A 19117-nucleotide genomic window follows, 5' to 3' on the forward strand; every position below is an offset into this window, starting at 1 on the left:
CACATCAATATTGTACTTTTTTTAATATTAACGCATTTTAGACAGAATAATATGTTCAAATTTGTGTTTAAAACATACAAGCTTTAGTATTAAACCAAACATGTTTTTTTTTCTGATTAGTAGGCTAAAAGTAATTACGTAGTTTGGTAGGTAATTTTCAGAAAACTAGACCAGTAGAGGAATTTTCTTTAAAAGTCACCTAAATATTTAAATTTATATGCTTAAAACACGTAAATTATGTATGGTAATTATATGAGAGAATCATGCCTATCTTCAGACTACGATACAGAAAAGAAAAAGCATACTTACCTAAACAGCGTGTTATTGTATGGACGACTGTATTAGTGTCTGCGTCGTCGTTCTCCGCTATTCGGATATTTTTGGGTATTTGGCTGACGACCATAGTGTTTTTTCGCTTTAAAACGCTTGGCACACTTCGAACGCAAATCGGTTGGTATTGGTATACACAGAATTATTTTTAAACCTTGGCACGTACAGTTGGAATTTTTTGTCATGCTCATTGCACATTTGTGAAATTTAAGAATAAACACAGGTTGCAAATACTTTCAAACTAAGCAACAACCTAGCAAATTTTAAATGGGAAATGATTTGCTTTTAAATTTTTACAGGAAACATTACCCGTTATCAACAAAGATGGCATATATGCCACAACGCATCAACAAAGACGCTTATAAATAAATGCATAAATTGCACATGGACAGAAGATTTGGTGAAATGATTTAACCGAACCTTAGTGCAAGTGTAAAAATTCTGTTTGTGTGTATAAATTTAAACCTAATAAAGCGAACAAAGAATCTATGTTGCAAATCATTTTTATGGTTGAAATATGATATAGCTACAAATTTTTAATTTATTCTAAGCAAACGTGTATTTTTGTAAAACCACACAACTGAAATCGCTCGGTTTAGCTTGAAACGTTAATCGGTTGGAATAAAAATCGTGTTTTGAGTAATAAAACAGCATATTGAAAATTCCGCGTTAAGGAGATGTGACTGTGGTAACCCGGTAATTTGCCATACATTGTATTGTGGCACGTACGCGTGTGACCTCCATTAGTGACCCCAAGCAGCAACAACAGACTTGTGGCTGCCGCTATTTTTGTATCGGACACCTGACCGGAGGTATCTTGCTGCACGCGTGCGAAGTCGTTAAAACACATTTAGGTCGCCTTTCTTTTATTCAGAACGTTGACTTATTTTTACAGTGATAATAGCACGACACACCACAGAAATTCAAGAGGGAACGAGTCAGTTGACACAAAACAGGAGTTTATAGAAGCAGCTCGCAACACATGAACACCAAAGTCAAGTTAACGGCGAAAACAATTTATTATATTTATCAGGATTTACACAACACCTTCAATGGCGGAGTCTTATTAGTTAGGCCAGAAAATTTCTTTCAGCGGTCTCAAAGTGAGCGCCAATGTAAACCATTGTGTTGTTCTGATACATTATATGTTTCGACAAACAATATTTAACCACAAAATAATCTGTGTCGACTTGGGATGTCCGATACTTGCCATTTGATTCGGATATTTTAAACAAAAAGTATAGCGATCCGGTTCGATACTAAATGGCGTCATTGCTATGCTCACACATGTAAAGAGTCAATATCAGAACGTTCATTGAACTTAGGTCATAATTTGCTTTAGCGTTAGAAATTCACTTGCCTCCAGTTAAAATAGGTTGTGGAACGGCATAAACTAGAAATATTTCGAATGGACGAAAGGTTTATCGGAAGAAAACGGTTCTTTCCGGCGACGATGGAAGCACGATCGGTTCCAACAGGCATCACGTGAATCCTACGATTGCTTCGGGATGGTTCCGGTAAAGTATGCCGACACTAAACCAGGCTGCGGTTGCTGGGCGTGAGGTTGAAAGCGAACGTTGTGTTGTCTGCCCAACGTCGCTTTGTTGATCACCTGCGCGGTCAACATGAAACATTGCATGAGGGTGAAACCGAAAAAAATATTTTAGTTTGAAACAAAGTACGCCCAAAACTATTTTAGGGGAATAAACAAAACGCTGCAAAATGTACAAACGTTGCCATGAAGCAAGTTTTTAAATTATAAAAACTCGACATTAGAATCAAAGGTAACAAACAGACGAATAAGCACACAAATATTGTACGTTTGGTTAACAAATCTAAAGTGCTTGTTTGTCAACAAATAAACCAATGTCCAATAGATTTGCTATATTACAAAACGAGTTACGACAACACGTTTAAAACTGTTACATTAACGTAGAAAACTACAATATGAAGTGGCATGGATATTTGTTGCGGCGGTTCTGCTTATCAACTTAGGCGCCAACAAAACAAACGTTAAAAAATATGTAGCTCGACTAATCTAGCTCGATCTATTTCCGGGCAATTTATGAGCGTATGTGTGAGAACTTGTAGTGGTTTTCAATTCACCAAAGAAAATATATAGTTTTTTGAATGACTCAAACAACCATATAAGTTTTATAAGAGATCTGGTAGTCTATACTATTTATTTAACAACGCCAATTTGTATACCATATTTCTCTATTCATTTCGATTTAAACAGAAATGCCTTTCTTTGAATTAGAGCCCGTGCGAAATCCAACAATGGGTTGCTTTAAACCTTAGGCTATATTTAGATCTGTTCGGGGATTAGGCAAAGGAATTTCTGTTATGAAATTGTTGGCAATATTAGTTTGAATTTTGTATCTATGTTTTGGAAAAATAATATCTAGACATATTTTAATAACGTTTATCCTTAAGGGCTACAAAAAATATATTTGAAACATAGATCCAAAAGGTAATGCAATACCGATCAATAAGTTCTAAAAGTAGTAAAATAAATATATGTTTTTTATGTAACCAGCGATGTTTGACCGAAATGCGTTAATGGAATAACAATTATGTTGTTATTGTGCAATGGAATAGGCTCAAAAAGTGAATACTAAAGTCACGAATTGAATTACAGGATAATAAACTACGTAAATGAATAAAAATATAATCACAAATTCAAAGCGAAACTTCTTGTTTAATGATTTTGCACAACCTTGCGGCACAACAACCTAACTTGTTCGCCTGTGTTTGTCTATTAATTTATTTTTTAATTTTAAGTGTGGTTTGATTTAAACGCTTGTATTATCAGGGTTATTTTGATCAAACCGCGGTTAACGCATCAAAGACAAACAACAAAAATACTGTTTTTTATCACTTTTAACTACATTTATAGTATGGAGGTTTCGCTAGAAAATACAAAACGAGCGGTCTATACAAAACGATACCTGTTGACTAAGACGAGTCGAAGGCTTGGTGAGTTGCTTCGATGCATTTTGGTGCTTTGGAGGCTCCGGTGCGCCACCTGGCGATATACTACGAGCAGCGATGACGTCAGAGGATCGAGCAAGGTACTTTGGATCGATGGAGGATTCGGCTCTGTCATGTATAAGCAAACGTTATTAGGTTTAAACAATGACTACGCCTAAACACACTAATCGCCCTCTTAAAGTGCGAATCAAACTATGGTACAATTAGCCTTGCAGGTGGATATCGACACTAGGTCCCTGAAAAACATATCGTATTAAAACTTATGTTTTACCTTACGCGGATCAGAGCAAACATTCACGCAATTTACAGTTTACAATAATACAGGTATTTTACTGTTTTAACTACACGAAATTCTTGGCATTTTTACCACAAGCAAAGACAACTATGGAACACTATATACGGATCTGTTCATAAGTTTAATGGTGAAAATAACTATATTTAAACAAAACAAAATAACAGGCAAAAAACACATCTTGTGACGCTTTTTACTAAAAACTACTAACCCAGCTCTTGGTGAACGGTTCTCTTTGTCCTTGTTGCCAGGATTGTAAATCACTTGCGGACTTGACCCGGTAACGGCGGGCCGGGAAAAATGCGGTGAAGCCCCGGTGGGTGGGGCATGAGCAACTGTGGGACTAGAAGACTTGGGAATAGGGGTGTTTTGAGAAGCGGAGAGATGCGGTGGGGTTGAGTTGGGTCCAATCGGGGTACTGTAGTGCGGCTGAAATGTAAAAAATGATAAATAAATATGTTTAAGAAAAGTTAATGTAATTTGTTTGCTCAGGTAAGGCACAATGTTCAAAGAAAATTTAAAACAATAAGTATAGTTCCAAGCTTTGATCTCCAGCCACAAGTTAAGCCAAGCACACAAATTCAAATGGTACACAAATGTGTTTGTGTAATTTTCTAAAAAAACCTCTTAGTTTACTACCAATGCGATGCTTTACATGACATTAATATTTTCCTACAAAACCCTGGTAATTTGGTGGCGTATAAAATCGAACATCCTTTCGTACCCCCAATCTGTCGTAAAGTGGGGCTTGCTGAAATGTGGATGTTGCATGGTGATCATTGTAAGATGATGGAAGAGGAATATGGTGGTGGGAGGAAGGGACAAGTTGGTGAGGAGCAGAGGGAGCTGCTGATGACGTCAGCGGGCGAGAGGTCATTTGACGCTCGTTGAGCTGCTTGTTCAGCCAGTTGATTACTGGGCAAAAAACAACACATTTCAGTACTGATTTGAAGTTTGTACGACACATGAACGTGTTCATGTTGTTCCATGAGGGATTTATGAAGTACAATGAGTGCATTCCACAAAAACGTTCAGTTGTACGTTGTAGAAATTTATTCTAGAAATAAAGGTCAATCCATAAGAAGTATTTGACATGAAGAGGATTTCGACTTACTGATGGTGTACGCAGCTTCAGAGACACACCAAGCATCATTTTAGTTTTTTAATATACTTTTAAAAGAAAAAGCGAGTACCCAAATCAACTATTTTAAATACGACATAGCCCAACATTTTTGGTCGCATTCATCTTAACCAGCGTTTCTCATCAAACGAATTAAATATTATGTTGTAGAAATAAAATGTGATACGAAACTGATTAATTATCAAGGGCTCTTCTCACCGTTTTCGTTGGTTTTCAGAAGACCCTTGCTCTCTTCTAGTTTTTCAATAGTAATCGTCAGTTGGTCCTTCATCTTCGCCGACTCATCTTCCAGTTTCTGTACATTATATATTTAAAATCCAGCGGTTAACTGTAAAAATTATTATCAGTCGATAGAATGGTTCAAAATCGTCAACTTTGGGGCTAGACACAACGCAACTGTTGATGAACAGCTTTATAACCGTACACATTACCATACTGGTGGCGAAAAATCAGTGATCCTTGATAAACAAAACCCTCTTAATGTTACGCAGATCGAAAACAAAAATTGTCATCTTTCGAAATTAACAATCCCATGTGACGCGCAGGCCTTGGTTTGTACCATCCTGGTTTAAACAATAGTAAGACCCTAAAACGAAACAAGGCATTACGCAAGGGATCCTAGTTAGTAAAAGCTTAAACATGATATACGTTCTTTCAAAACGCCCTCGCAAACAAACATTTCTTCTACCTTTAACTTGTCGTTTTTCTCCTCCAGCTCCTTCTTTGTGCGTTCCATCGCCCGCTCCTTTTCACCGATCAAGTGTTCCTGCTTTGTGGTGACCTCGTTCTTCAGCTTAACTTTGCTCACGTAACCTCGGAGCTCATCTTGCAACTTCTTAATAATCTCGTTGCCCTAGATTGACAGACATATGCGACTTTTAGATAAAGTAAATACTAGGTAATCCTAAATACAACGCGCTGAAAACACGGTAATGTTGTTATATGAGGAAATTTAATACCATACAAGCAAAGTTGCATAAAGAAAAATATTCATAGATCTGTTATTTTGCAAACCATGTATTTGTTGTCGTGTTCATTCTGTAACATTTCATGGTATAGCAATTCTCAACAAAGTGTGACTCGCAACTAACCTTTAATTGTATGTTTATTTAAAAAAATTTACGACTTCCAACTTGAATCCGTGTTTAAAAGTAAACTAAATATTGCAAAAATACTGAAACTAGTTTTAAACCGCCTTCTTTTGATTATAAATGTTAAAAACACAAGATAAAATTGGTACATCAGTAATCCCATGATCTATAGTTATTTTATGTTAATACACTTTATCATTTAGGAAATGTTACCATATATCAATTATCAATATTCATCTTTGAAAATACCTAACATTTAAATTATTTCAACATGCACAAAATATGACTCTTAAATTTGGTACGTTAGTCGCAAACTATAAGAATTTTTTTGGCAAAGAAAAACGAGATGTTAACTGCAGATCATTCTTTTTGCTAACTGAAGATCATTCTTTCACATATTATACCGTCCACAATCAAACTTTTCTGCCATTATGTTTTAGTTTTATGATTTTCGATCTTATTGTACGATAGAAGAAGTGGCCTTGTACAACCTGTCTTGTCTTATTGCGGTTATTGCGATAAATATGGCCTACATACATTGAGTATAATTCAGGAGTAGGCAACCTACGGCCCGCCAACGTAAATCAGCCGACCAGCCACCTCTTCTGCAAACTTGGCAAAAGGCCGCTACCCATATTTTTGTGTATTTTATCTAAGTTAATAAAAAAAACATATTTACACATCTGGCCTAGTATGTTTGCGATTTGAGGGAATTGTTTCAGCCTAAAGGCGCCACACAAAACTTGGAACTATCAACAAAGGAAGTTTCGTCAGAATAGTATATCTGAATGCGCTTCATCATGCTGCGTGTTATTTTTTTACGTCTTTTATATATGAACATAATATCAAGAATTTAACGGAGTTATCCAAATTACACCATAAACTAGGTGCGTGGTTCCCAAAATGGGTGCCGCGACCCTGTAGGGGGGCGCAAAGGATTGTCAGGGGGATCGCTGTGTACTATTTGTCCAACGAAAAAATCACAAGAAAAAAGCAACATAAACTACAAATGTAGCAGTATAAGGAATAAAAAAATTGCCAGTCTAACAATTGTGTTAATGAAAATTTTCCCAGTTAACCAGTGGTGCTTGGATGACGTGACTATTACTCTGTTAAGCACACCTCCACAGTACAACGGCCTTGTTTGGTAAAAATAGATACGTTGGACATTTCACCGAGGACCCGTTTTGCGACACTTGATTGAACTCTATGTAACATCATTAGTACAAGTAAATTTTTCCGACTTGATTTTCAAACCAAACAAACGTAAACCTAGGTCGAATCCTTGTCAATCCTTGATTTAATATTTGATTTAACCTAGGTCAATCCTTGATTAATAACTATAGTTTTTATAGTAAAATGCCTAAAATTGCACGTTTTAACTAACTAATCAGTTTGTAGCGAACCTACCGATGTGCATCCACGTTCATCGAAGCGTGCAGATCGCCTTTTTTCCTATTTCGCAATTGTACATTTATAAACGCGTGTTTGTGCTTGTGCTAACTCTTTACCTTGACTTTACCATGTCGCAGCTACGCAATAAAGCACTAACCGCTTTACTGGTGACCCCGCGTCTTCACAACATTTTTGAAGGTCAGAAGAAGAAATTGAACAACTGGAGTCTAAGCAAAGTTAGTTGAATGACTATCGCCTATTCTACAAAGCTTCCCACGCTCTAGGAAACACAGCTAGGATTTTGGCTACTTGGCTCGACACAAGGCAATCGAAGAGCGCTTGCTTTCGGCATCTGCACTTTCCCGATAGGAACGCGCAACGCAGCAGCTAGTCAGCATTCCTTCACTTTGGGACAACCAAGACGCAATGCTCTTCGCTTTATTTTTTCCCGGCAGGAACGGCAGCTCAACTATTCAACTTCAATAACTGAACAACCAAGAGGCAGCGTTAATTTCTTCCATTTTCTACCCGTTCCCGGTAGGAACTTAAAGCGCGACTTTTTGTTTATAAACACGTTTTCTCGGGCGAACAGAAACACCTGTTTCACGAGAGTGGATGCCCGCTCTACTAGAGACGTTTTCTCGTTGGCACACCCGTCCCTGGTGGCTACAACATATGCCGGAGGATATTCGATTGGCAAGGCCGCTGAAGAAAGCTGCTGCTTTCACGCTCGTCTTGAACGTCGCACCAATCCACGGGGTTCCGTTCTTAAGACCGCTCATGGAAGCTAGCCTACCTGCGTTTGGTACTAGCTCTTCCTCGCACAAACCCTTCAAAGGATCCGTTCCCAAGACAGCTTCTGCAAGCTCGCCAACTATTTTCGCCGTCGATGCAACCCGCATTATTCACTACGTCACCGACGTGGCGTACTTGAGAGCAAATTGAACTCGCCACATGCATATAGTCGCTTGACCATGGCCACTGTTCTCAAAAGTGACTAACGAAGCAACCCGACGAACTTCAGACATTACCGCTTCTGGAGGGGGGTTCTGCAGCGAACCTACCGATGTGCGTCCACGTTCATCAAAGCGTGCAGATCGCCTTTTTTCCTATTTCGCAATTGTACATCTATAAACGAGTGTTTGTGCTTGTGCTACCTCTTTACCTTGACTTTACCATGTCGCAGCTTCGCAATAAAGCGTCATTTGTTTTTTTTTAAGAAATTTGATCGTAGGCTCTATAAACACATGTATCCTTTTACGGATCGCTTTCAAAACCTTGGTATAATTGGTAGCCCTTAAACGCTAAAGCAATTCCTGCATTTGCGTTGAAGTTGGTTTTCGCATTTTGTGATACGAGCTACTTTAAATGATGCATCTCACAGTGAATCACCCAACATAGCCACAATCATAGAACTGAGTCCACAAAAAAATATCCACCTCACAAAAGAGATTTAAGGAACGATAGTCAAACAACCAAACCTACCTTCATAAGCTCTTCTGACATGGTCTTAATGGTAGCTTCGAGTCTGCGTATTTGTGATTGTTGCTCACTTCGTCGTTCGTCTAACTGTTCCTTCTGCTGCTGTGCGCCATCTAATGATGAAGACATGCGAGCAACCAGCTGTTCCTTATCAAGAAGTTCCTGTTCTAGGACCGCCACCCGAGTTTTAAGCTGCTGAATGCTTTTATCCTGAACAAAAAACTAATGTTACAGCGCTACAGTCTACTGATTTAACAAGTAACAGTTTTAGAAAGAATAGCATATTTTAGGAAATTTTTTTAGTTTTGAAAACAAAGCTCCCGTTTACGTGTGGCGTAGATCCATAATGTTTAGAAAGCCTACCACAAATAGATTTCTTCATTAATCAAAATTACACAAATTATAAAATAACAATGCTCTTTATAACTTTAAGTACAAAACAGATATAATTTATTTATGTAGGCATAAAGTTGGAACATTCAAATGTTTATATTTATATATTTTTAACATATTTATGTTATTTGGGGTTAATTTTTGTGTAACTGATGTCAGTAATAGTTAAAGCGTACATATTTAAACATTTGAAGAGCTGGCGTGACAGATACCATTTTTAGAGATCAGCAGGCTTTTATTACAATAGAAAAAAAGAACAGCTCTAAAACACTTCAATCTAATTTTACAGTTAGGGTTAACTGTTTAAACCACTAGTTTAAGGTAAATATCGCCAGCAAACGAGCGGCAGTGCACCTGGGCATGGCGCTCGGCATCCAGCGAGCAATTTTCCCGACGTGTCTGCTGGAGATCAGCCCTACATCTTCGGTGCTCTTCATCCAATGTGTTTAACTTGGTCTTCTGCTCTCGTATAGTTGCCTCAGCACGATACCGCCTGTCAGTCAAGTCCTTTAATAGAAAACGACATAGAGGTATTAACCATCAAGACAAGTCAGTAAAAACTACAAAACAAAGCTTAAAAACAATAATATTCAAATTCTAACCTACACGGCAGCATCTAAACCATTAGCGCAGAGTGCCTGCTAAGTGTGTTTGTTGCTGAAAACGTTTAGGTTTGACACAGCTAAACTGCCAAAAAAATCTCACCAACATGTGTTATAAACCAATACCTTATTTAAATTCTCAAAGTCAGACAAACGAGATTCTTTCTGCCTAAGCGTCTTTTGATAAGATGATTCCATATCTTTGCGCTCGCGATCGTACCTCTGCTGTAGTTCTTCCTGAATCTAAGTACAGTAAAAAAAAAAGTTAAAAGCTAAATAGTATGTAATTGTAGAACAATAGAGTTTTTTGCCGCAAGCAACATGATTTGCCATCAACAAACAAACAATTTTAGCATTTAAAAAAGTAAAATTAATCATTACCTTTAAGCCCTTTTCCCTTTCCAATTGCAGTTCTCTAGTGTGTTGCATTGTCAGTCGTTCAGATCGCCCACCTGCCTCAACCCTAAGCTGATCCAGTTCAGAGGATTTATTAGAAAGCTGTTGTCGAGTTTGATCCAACTTTTGCTTTAAATCCCCTTCAGTCTGCTGGAGTTTCTTTTCCAGATTAATTTGCCTTTCCTAAAAATTACAAAAGATTTTTTTCATTAATAAAAATAAACAATTGGGTAAATGGCAGAATATTTTACATAGAACTTATCTTTAAATTCAAAAGATTTGAAAATGTTAAATGAAAAGACATATATTATGGTTGCCACTCTTTGAAATATTTCCCAAGTTTTTGGGAGCTAAACCTAGAACTTGGGTTCTGGTAACACCGTTTTATAAATAGTTGATTTCTAGGGTATCTTATTCTCAAGGCACAATAAAATTATATTCACTAAAAAAATATATTTTTAAAGAAACGGATTGAGGTTCCAGCTGTACCTCAATGAAATTAAATACTCTATAAATCATGAAAAAAATAGTGAATAAATATTGACTAATAGACATGTATCAAATTGTTTAGTTTTTATTTTGTTCCGTTATGTTTCTCTTGCATCACTAGGGCTACCACTCTGATTTTATTTTATTCAACGTTTTCTCTTTTTTTCAAACAATTGGATTTTTTCCCAAAAAAATTGGAAAAATTAACAGCACTTAACCACACTAATTCACAGACAAAAAAAAACAAAAAAACTTTGATATGGTAAGTAGTTTAGAATTTTATGTTGATTTAATTAAATGTACAAAACAGTTCTTCTGGTGACAAGCATTTTTGGCGAAAATTCTTCGGTTTTTGGTCACGCCCCTAAGCTTAAATGATGTGTTCGCTTAAGGAATGTATGAACCTTGCCATGTTTTTGGCGATAAACAAGGCTATTAATAATAAAATTAGACAACAAAACGTAGCGCAGAAGGCGCAAAATTTTTTGTGACATTAAGTCATTAACAAATACATAATGGACATGTGAAGGTACAACCTGGGGCCTGGGATGTACGTACAATCGTACATGTCTGCTTTTCTTGTTTTAAAAGTGTTACATAGATAGCTGTTTTCAGGCAAACTTATGTGAAAACGTGCTGCTCAAAGCCAGATTGAAAAGCAGGAAAAAAATATTCTTTGGATAAATTTCCAATTTATATTGCTCGAAATAATGATATTTATAATAAAATTTAATAGAAATTGTCACAGTCATAGTGTAACATTCCCCATAGTATGCATATTAACTTTGGGATAGATTTTTTTGAAACAAAGACACATAAACCTAGCAAAACCAGGCTAAAGTTCGCGCGCAGCATTTGCGTAATTAAATAACCAAAAATATACTTCAGGCCCTAGGGGGAGAAGCATAGCCTGGTACATCCTTAATATGCCGATGTGAATGTTATACCTGTACATTTAACAGGAATGGGGAATTCAACTCAATATACAGGAAATCACCTCAATATAGAAATACTTGCCAATTCAAAGTAAAACTGGCAACACGTAACAATTGTATGATCAAAAGTGTGTACTTTTTAAAATAATAAACAGTCTATATGCCTTACACTGGCTTTTTCTCACTAAACAACGTGCTTCACACTACCGTAACTTTTTTCAAAATGACACAACAAAATTAATTTATGCCAATTGTAAAATAAATGTGATTAAATATGTGTGGAAACAACCACTAAATTTTTTTTTCCAATTTTTGTTTTTTACTTAAAATTTTTTTTGCACCAATTTCTTCGGTTTTCTGGATGATTCTTCGGCCGACATAGTCGCCAGCATTCTGCCATACTGGTACAAAACACTGACATTTTTTCGACAAGTTTTTTGGCATAAATCTTTGGTGTTCAAACTTTTGTAAAAGGTTCAAATGTTTTTAGCATTTAGGTATAACATAAGCAAAAAATATCATTTTAGTGGGTCATAGCCATGTGCTTCCTTGGACCTGTCCCTTGTTAATACATGCACCCACACAACATAAACTAACACCTACACTAAATAAAAAAATGACTATAGTTACAGATACAGTACACTATGTAGACCAGTGTTTCTTGTACTTGGGGGCGCACATAGAGACATATGAAAACGTGGCGGCGCACCTTGCGAGCGAAGCGAGTGTGAAATTTTTTAGGTGTACCGGTATTTGTTTTAAATTGCTTGCAATTTTTCATAATATAGACTTTTTAGTTGCAAATCTTTAAGGGACTCCAGCCTTGAGACCAAAATTGGAACAACATCAACTTCAGAATAAAAGACAGTTAGGAATAAGGCGTAAATAGGACTTATACCTAATAGTTGTAATAATGACTAAATCGGAATCTGACCTAAATGGCTGTGTTGCCTAAATAGGGCTTATACAACCTTTTGTCTAATTCCAAATCCAACCCATAACTATCACTAACTCTCCTTTTCTACCTAACCAAATGCTAACATCACCCATAAGCCAAAACAGGTGCAAAAAATCCGTGACCAAAATAGCGGCGCCCAAATGTTGATAGCAACAGCCAATGCCAGACAGGTGGCCCCAATCATCCTATACCCTTTCCCTACAGTCTTAGGCGTTATTTTGTTCATTTAAGTCTTATTCAGATTAACTTTGGACTTATTTTGACATGTTTAGGTCTTATCTAGACTATTTTAGATATTATTCTGTCGTGGTTATTCCTGCAAATTTGGCGTTATTACGTCAGTGGTCTTATTACTATGGTATTATAGATTATCTGATTTAGATATTGTTGCTTTGTAGGTCTTATTGTGTTTTTAAAGTATTGTGGAATTAATGACATAAGCTTAATAGGAAAGTAAAAATACATGTTTTTATATGTTTTATTTTTTTTCCTTTTGCTCGTGGCGCACCTGGCAACCTTCCGTGGCGCACCGGTTGAAGAAGCGCTGATGTAGACACTTACTGACAAACAAGTCATCAAGCCAGGTGCAGTGTGTCTAGAGGCATTTTGTAAATTAATTGTTTTGCGAACTGATAGAATTGCATGTGTTTTTCTTTGCAGTCATAGCAGTCAGGTTAATTGCCCTCAAAAAATGTTTTGACAAATATCTCTTGACGAATGTATTTAGCAATACTTTTTTTGTGCTTAATGAATTACAAATCCTTCTAAATGAAAAAAAAAGCTAAACATACCCATCTAAATTGTGTTTTAGTAATAGTGCTACTCAACAATTAAACCGGTTGATTTTCACCAAATTGGAATAGTGTGAATAAAATAGACATTGAATGTCTAAATTACAGAGTTATGGTAAAAAGTTAATCTGATCTTCAAAAATAAGGCAGAAAACTTTATTAGGTATTGCAAAACTTTAGTTCATTTGTATTTTGAAGGGACTAATGAACCATAATAACCACATACAGCAAATGTGTACAAATTGTTCTGCTAAGGTTAAAATATTTGGGTTAAACTATTAAACAAACTGTTGCAATCTTTGTAGCCTACTATTTGTGAACTGCAAACAATGGGCAACAATTTGTGGCTCATGGTAAAGATGCTGGCAACATTAGTCAACCTAGCTTAAATGAGAACTGGTTAAGAAACTAACTTACACAAAGCTATCTCCTATCGTATACAGGCACTCACATAAGAAATATCATTGTAGTGTACACCAAGCCACTTGGCGGTAAATTGTGTGCGTAACTACATACATCCTATCATGTTCTCAATTCTCATAATGTTCTTTCATACAAACTGATATAGCACATATAAGAACTTAAATATGATATAAACAAATCTACCAACAAGGAATCAAATTTCTTACCAGCGATAGCTTTAAACAAGTGGCCAAATATTTCTTCACATCACTATCATTGCCTGGAACAAGGCGCAGGGAAAGGTGAATAAGATGCTTGAAGGGATTGGTTTCAATCATTTTTAAAGTCCCATTGCTAAGGTTCATCCCACTGTATGCACTAGATGAGCCATCATCCATTTCAAACTAAATAAATCATAACGAAATATTAAGAATTGTCGCAATTTACCATTTATGTCAATGCAAAGTATTTTGCTTAAACAATATTTTTATGTTGTAAACCAACTTAAAAGCCACCACAACCAAAAGTAAATAGATATTTATATATTTGTTTAAACCAAAACACCACTTACCTGGAGTAAAAATTTGGGTGTTTCTCGGGTTTCTTCATTTTTACATTGTTGTAGCAATGCTATAAAACGTTGGGGAAATGCACTGAAGTCCACCAGCAATCCTTGTTGTGTCTTAAGACTAGAAGTAATAAAATAGGAATAATGGTAACAGCTTACATACTCATCATCTATAACAGGGGTTCTCAACCTTTTCTGTATGTTTTACCCTTTTAACAAAGAGGTATGACATAGCAATGAAGTAAAATATAGGGATGCTGCTAATTAACTAAAAAGTGTAATTGATAGCTTATTTACCCCCAAAATGATGAAATTTACCCCAGGTTAAGACAGGCTGATCTACATTAAAATAATTATTACCTTTGAAAATCCTCCTCACCAAGACATAAATTATACAAAAAGAAAGGGTCTTTGTCATCTGTTAGTCGGACCAGAAGATCTTTTCTATGCAAAGGTGAAGTGGTTGTCTGGATTTCAACTGTTACTTTAATGTGAACCTGTCTGTAAAAGACAAATTGTAAAATATACACCAATTCGGTGCTTCAGTGCAAGGCGTATATTAGGTTAAAAATTAATGTAAATTTATGTTCTTACTTGTCTTCAGATTCATAACATTTTAGTTGGATTTTGTGTACTTCTGAATAAAGTTCTTCCGTCATATTGTGTTTAAATAATGTACTAAGCAAAATATAGCTATAAATATAAATGCAATTACATAAATATATTTCAGTATTTTTGCAGTTTACAAACAGTGCTATCAACCTAGTGGATTAGAAAAGCACAAAATAACAAACATTTAAATATATTTATAATTCCTCAAATGACGCTTTAAATATCATTTTTTAAATAATATATATATACATATATAAGGGGTTAACCTATGGTGCACTACAAGATTCTGAATGGCACACTTTTTCCGGCACAATACAAGAAAAAGCATAAAAAAATCTAACCACATCCTAATTCTAAAAAAAAGTACATCAGAAATTTAAGTAGTTTTAACAAAGAAATTTTTTTTTCATTTTATTGTTTTGGCGTCCTCTTTAAACGATAAAAAAATGAGGGACATCTTCAATAAAAATAAAAAAAGGATGCAATGAAACGAAAGATTAGCCATCGAATCAGGGTGGCAGGTGCAATGAGGTTAAATGTGCACCATGGTAGTGTAACAGAAAACCAGGGTGCATATATTTGGTTAGTTGGGGTGTAGGTTTGGTCTGTTAAAAACACTCATTGAGGCGCTTGCCTTTTTTCCGCAGTGGCCCACAGCCTAGTGCTGTGTGAAATTTTAAGAGGTTTAAGTTCAGCCACTAAACTGTTAAGTCGGTGGCCCTTATATATATCAGTGTTAATCTTTTTATATGCCCGTTGCTTCATGTCTTCTTTTGTGGAAAAAGTGTTGAGCAGCAGGCCAGCAGCCATAGCCGTGTAATCAGCCGCGAAAAGTCAGCCATAAAAATATTAGAAATAACATTTTTACAGCCACACCTTTTTAAGCTACAAAATCATCTATAACGTGCAATATCCAAAGTATCCAATCTGAGTGGAGAGTATGAAATGCACCCATGTATGTGCGAGCAGACCAATCCTTACATCAAATGAAATATTACTCCCGATTTTACCATATGTTAAACAACAGTATGACCATTATTGCAGCAGTTACTCTGTCTTGACCTTTGTTGCAACAGTTACTCTGTTTTGACCTTTGTTCAACAGTTACTCTGATTTTTAGGCTGTGCACCCACAACATTCTATTGATATCTGCCATACTTCTCAGACAAGGCGAATATAAACCAAATAAACACATTTTAGGGTCTGTTGACTTGACTTGAAACTAAATTTGTATCTTTCCACACTAGTTCAGTCCAGAACAACATGTTTTCTAAAATTACTTGAACTGTGACAGTATTTTAGAAAAAAAATGATGTCCTTAACAAAAAACTCAGAGCACTTTTTACTCATTAGGTGATAAAGACAAGAGAAATATTAAGGGTCAAACAATAAACACTAATGATTCAACTGCAAGCTTTACTTCCAAGTCTTTTTCGGCTGTTGTTCAAACTACAGTTATCATAATTAAAGTGATAAAGAGAACACCTCTTTTTTTACTTTACTAAAATCATTAGATTTAGAGTTTATTTTACCTGTTCGATTCAAACAACCAATGAACAAATTAATTAGGCCTGCCTTTTGTTACCGGTGCACAGCCTTAAATTTTGTATTCAGCAATTTATGTTTACACAACAACCGAACTACACTCCTAAACTTTGAAAAAAAAGTAGACTTATGGTGGGATTCTAAACCTCGTGTCCACAAAACCATGATTGCACATGTTAAAATTTGGCCAAGTACAGTTTGCACATGCAAGATCTTGCTTAAAACTGCCATAAAATGCTGACTGGGCGCGAGATTGTAATAGCCGCGCATTTTGTGGAAAATCGTGAGAAATGCGTGTAGCTGCGAAACGTCAATTAAATGCACAAAACTTTAATCTAACCATCAGTTTTTAATAAGTCATTTACTACCGCTGAAGTTTTATTTAATTAAATGCATTACAGTCGCGCAATTTCAGGATCCATAAACATCTCCCACATAAAAGTCAAAAGTTTTCAATCTGAATTGGGCGTTTATAACTGTGAATATAAATAGGCAATAGCGATATACAAATACAATTTTAATGTTAGAAATTTATTACCAATTGACTTTATTTTAAGTTCGTATGTGTTTCACCGGACATAACCTCAACAACGTAAAAACAATTGGAACTTTAAATTAAATTTAACGTAGATACTGCAACTGGGAAAATCAGATTTACCGCTAAGACTGAATGTCAACCGTAGTATCATGCTTGGTCGACCAAGCAAGACAAACGCCTCTGTTTGAAAACATAGATATCTTCACAAAGAAACCACATAAAAATAGTATCGTTTAAGCCAGGGATGTCCAACCTGCGGCCCGCGGGCCACATTGCGGCCCGTCTGAAATTTTAGTGCGGCCCGCTAGTCATTTTCACTCCCAAGTAGTATTTTAAACGTTCAATATTAGCCTAATTAAAATGTGCCTGTCAGCTTTTAGGGGCGCACTAATAGTATAGTATGGGTAAAAAAATATATATATATAACTATAAAGGCCCGTTATAACTCTAAAGGCTAATACTTATTCTTGAAAATTAATAGGTTCTGCGGCCCATTAAATTATTTCAAGTGTCAATGCGGCCCACTATAATAAAATGTTGGACATCCCTGGTTTAAGCAAAGAGATTATAAGTTATAATCTCTTTGCGTTTAAGCAATGATACTGTAGTATCATTGGTTTAAGTAAGCAGCGATCTATTTGTTTTTTATTTTTTCTATGTCGTTTGTTTAAGAACTGAATAATTAATTACAGTTTAATTTTCAAATGCTGCCAAAAAAAAAAAAATTAGAAGGCCAACAAAATTGTTCTATTTATCAAGGTTATTCGCGTAGGTAACGAGTTACAGTGTTTCACGATTCTTTTGAAATTTTATTATATACAACTGTGTACAAAACATGAAGTTAAACCAAACCCGAACTCGAATTTTACGAATTTTTAGATTTAACACAACTTATATTGTATCCGAACCGGAACTTTAAACCGGTGTTGAAATAACAATGGTCGATCTGAAGGTGAACCCGAACTTTTGAATTAATCCGAAACGAAGATTGAACTGAACCGGAATTTTCTTTTTTACAAGACCGTCTCAAAACTATGTTTGCCTATTTTAGTTGCATATTTGTGCACGAAACGATAAACTCAGGTTTTCCAAAGTTGCGTTCGGCCTACCAGTTTTATGAAGTCCCGGTTTGATACAACTTTGTGACGTCATCCCTGAAAATTTTCATGCGTTTCGGTAACAAAAGTATTATACTTTCACCCCTGATTTCTCGATCAATGTTTTATTCTGACGATGGTGTTGTTCTTATTTAGGTCTTATTACCTGATCCCAGCCTATTTCGCCTACTAGTCCCCTAAAAAGCCTGTAAGTATAAGCGGTGTCCCTGTTTTCTTTGTGCTGTTTGTTAGTTCTTTTAGCGTTTATTTTCCTTGATTTAAATCAAATAATTGCTGACAAAATTATTATTAAAGAAAAATTATTATTTTATTAAAATTATTCAAGCAAGGTTTTGCTCCGTTGTAGGCTACTCGATCGATCATTGGTTCAGCTGATACTGGTATAAAGTATCTCTTTAGTCTGTATTAAGAGCATTTTAGCCTTAGACCTAAATAAACCGAAATAAATTTTATTACCCTTCGTTCACTCTTGCTAAATTGTTGGGATTTGGGAACCACTGGTTTAGGGGTTTTAAAAAATTGCCTGCTTTATTTCGTTGTTATGCGGAATCTACTATTCTGAATGATAATATTGCGTGCCTAATAATTACAGTGTAAAGCAGGGGCGCCCAACCCGTTGTCCGGTCACATGTGCCCAGACAAAACCTATAGAAGTGGTTCGCTAAACTTGTTGCATTTGTACTTTATTATGCTATAGGTAGACTGCAATAATTTTTTGGACGATCTTAAAGATATGTTATTCTTATTTAATTGTACGATGAGGGTGTTTGTAAAATTAATTCGTTTTTTTTCTGTGCAGGTGATGTTAGCAATATAAAGTTAAAAACTAAAATTCAGTCGCTTTAATTAATCGCTTCGCGAAGTAACTTTTTAATCAAGCAATCCAATATTTTGCTTCTTCATAACTTACTACCACTAAGTATGCAAGTAGGAGCCAATAAAAGTTAATCTATCTATACTTAGGTTAATCTTCACTTAAGCATTTTTTGTTGCATGATTGTAATACGGTTTTATAAAACAACTAACTCGTTCACCAACGTATAAA

The 19117-nt window shown here is 35.7% G+C and overlaps 1 protein-coding gene across 1 annotated transcript; it reads right to left on the bottom strand.

Annotated features, from left to right (window-relative positions):
• Positions 1-1239: 1239 nt before the first annotated feature.
• LOC146164388 (uncharacterized) lies at positions 1240-14948 on the bottom strand. Its single transcript, XM_083381973.1, has 14 exons — positions 14854-14948; positions 14620-14760; positions 14263-14380; positions 13919-14095; positions 10102-10299; positions 9847-9963; positions 9473-9625; positions 8729-8935; positions 5446-5610; positions 4956-5052; positions 4341-4531; positions 3828-4045; positions 3282-3432; positions 1240-1942 (listed from the first exon to the last, which is right to left on the bottom strand). The coding sequence occupies exons 1-14, from the start codon at positions 14916-14918 to the stop codon at positions 1823-1825; spliced, it is 2118 nt and encodes a 705-aa protein (XP_083238099.1). The 5' UTR covers positions 14919-14948; the 3' UTR covers positions 1240-1822.
• Positions 14949-19117: the final 4169 nt, after the last annotated feature.

Source organism: Ascidiella aspersa, chromosome 2 (genome assembly GCF_963924565.1).
Source record: "Ascidiella aspersa chromosome 2, kaAscAspe10.2, whole genome shotgun sequence".
NCBI lineage: Eukaryota > Metazoa > Chordata > Ascidiacea > Phlebobranchia > Ascidiidae > Ascidiella > Ascidiella aspersa.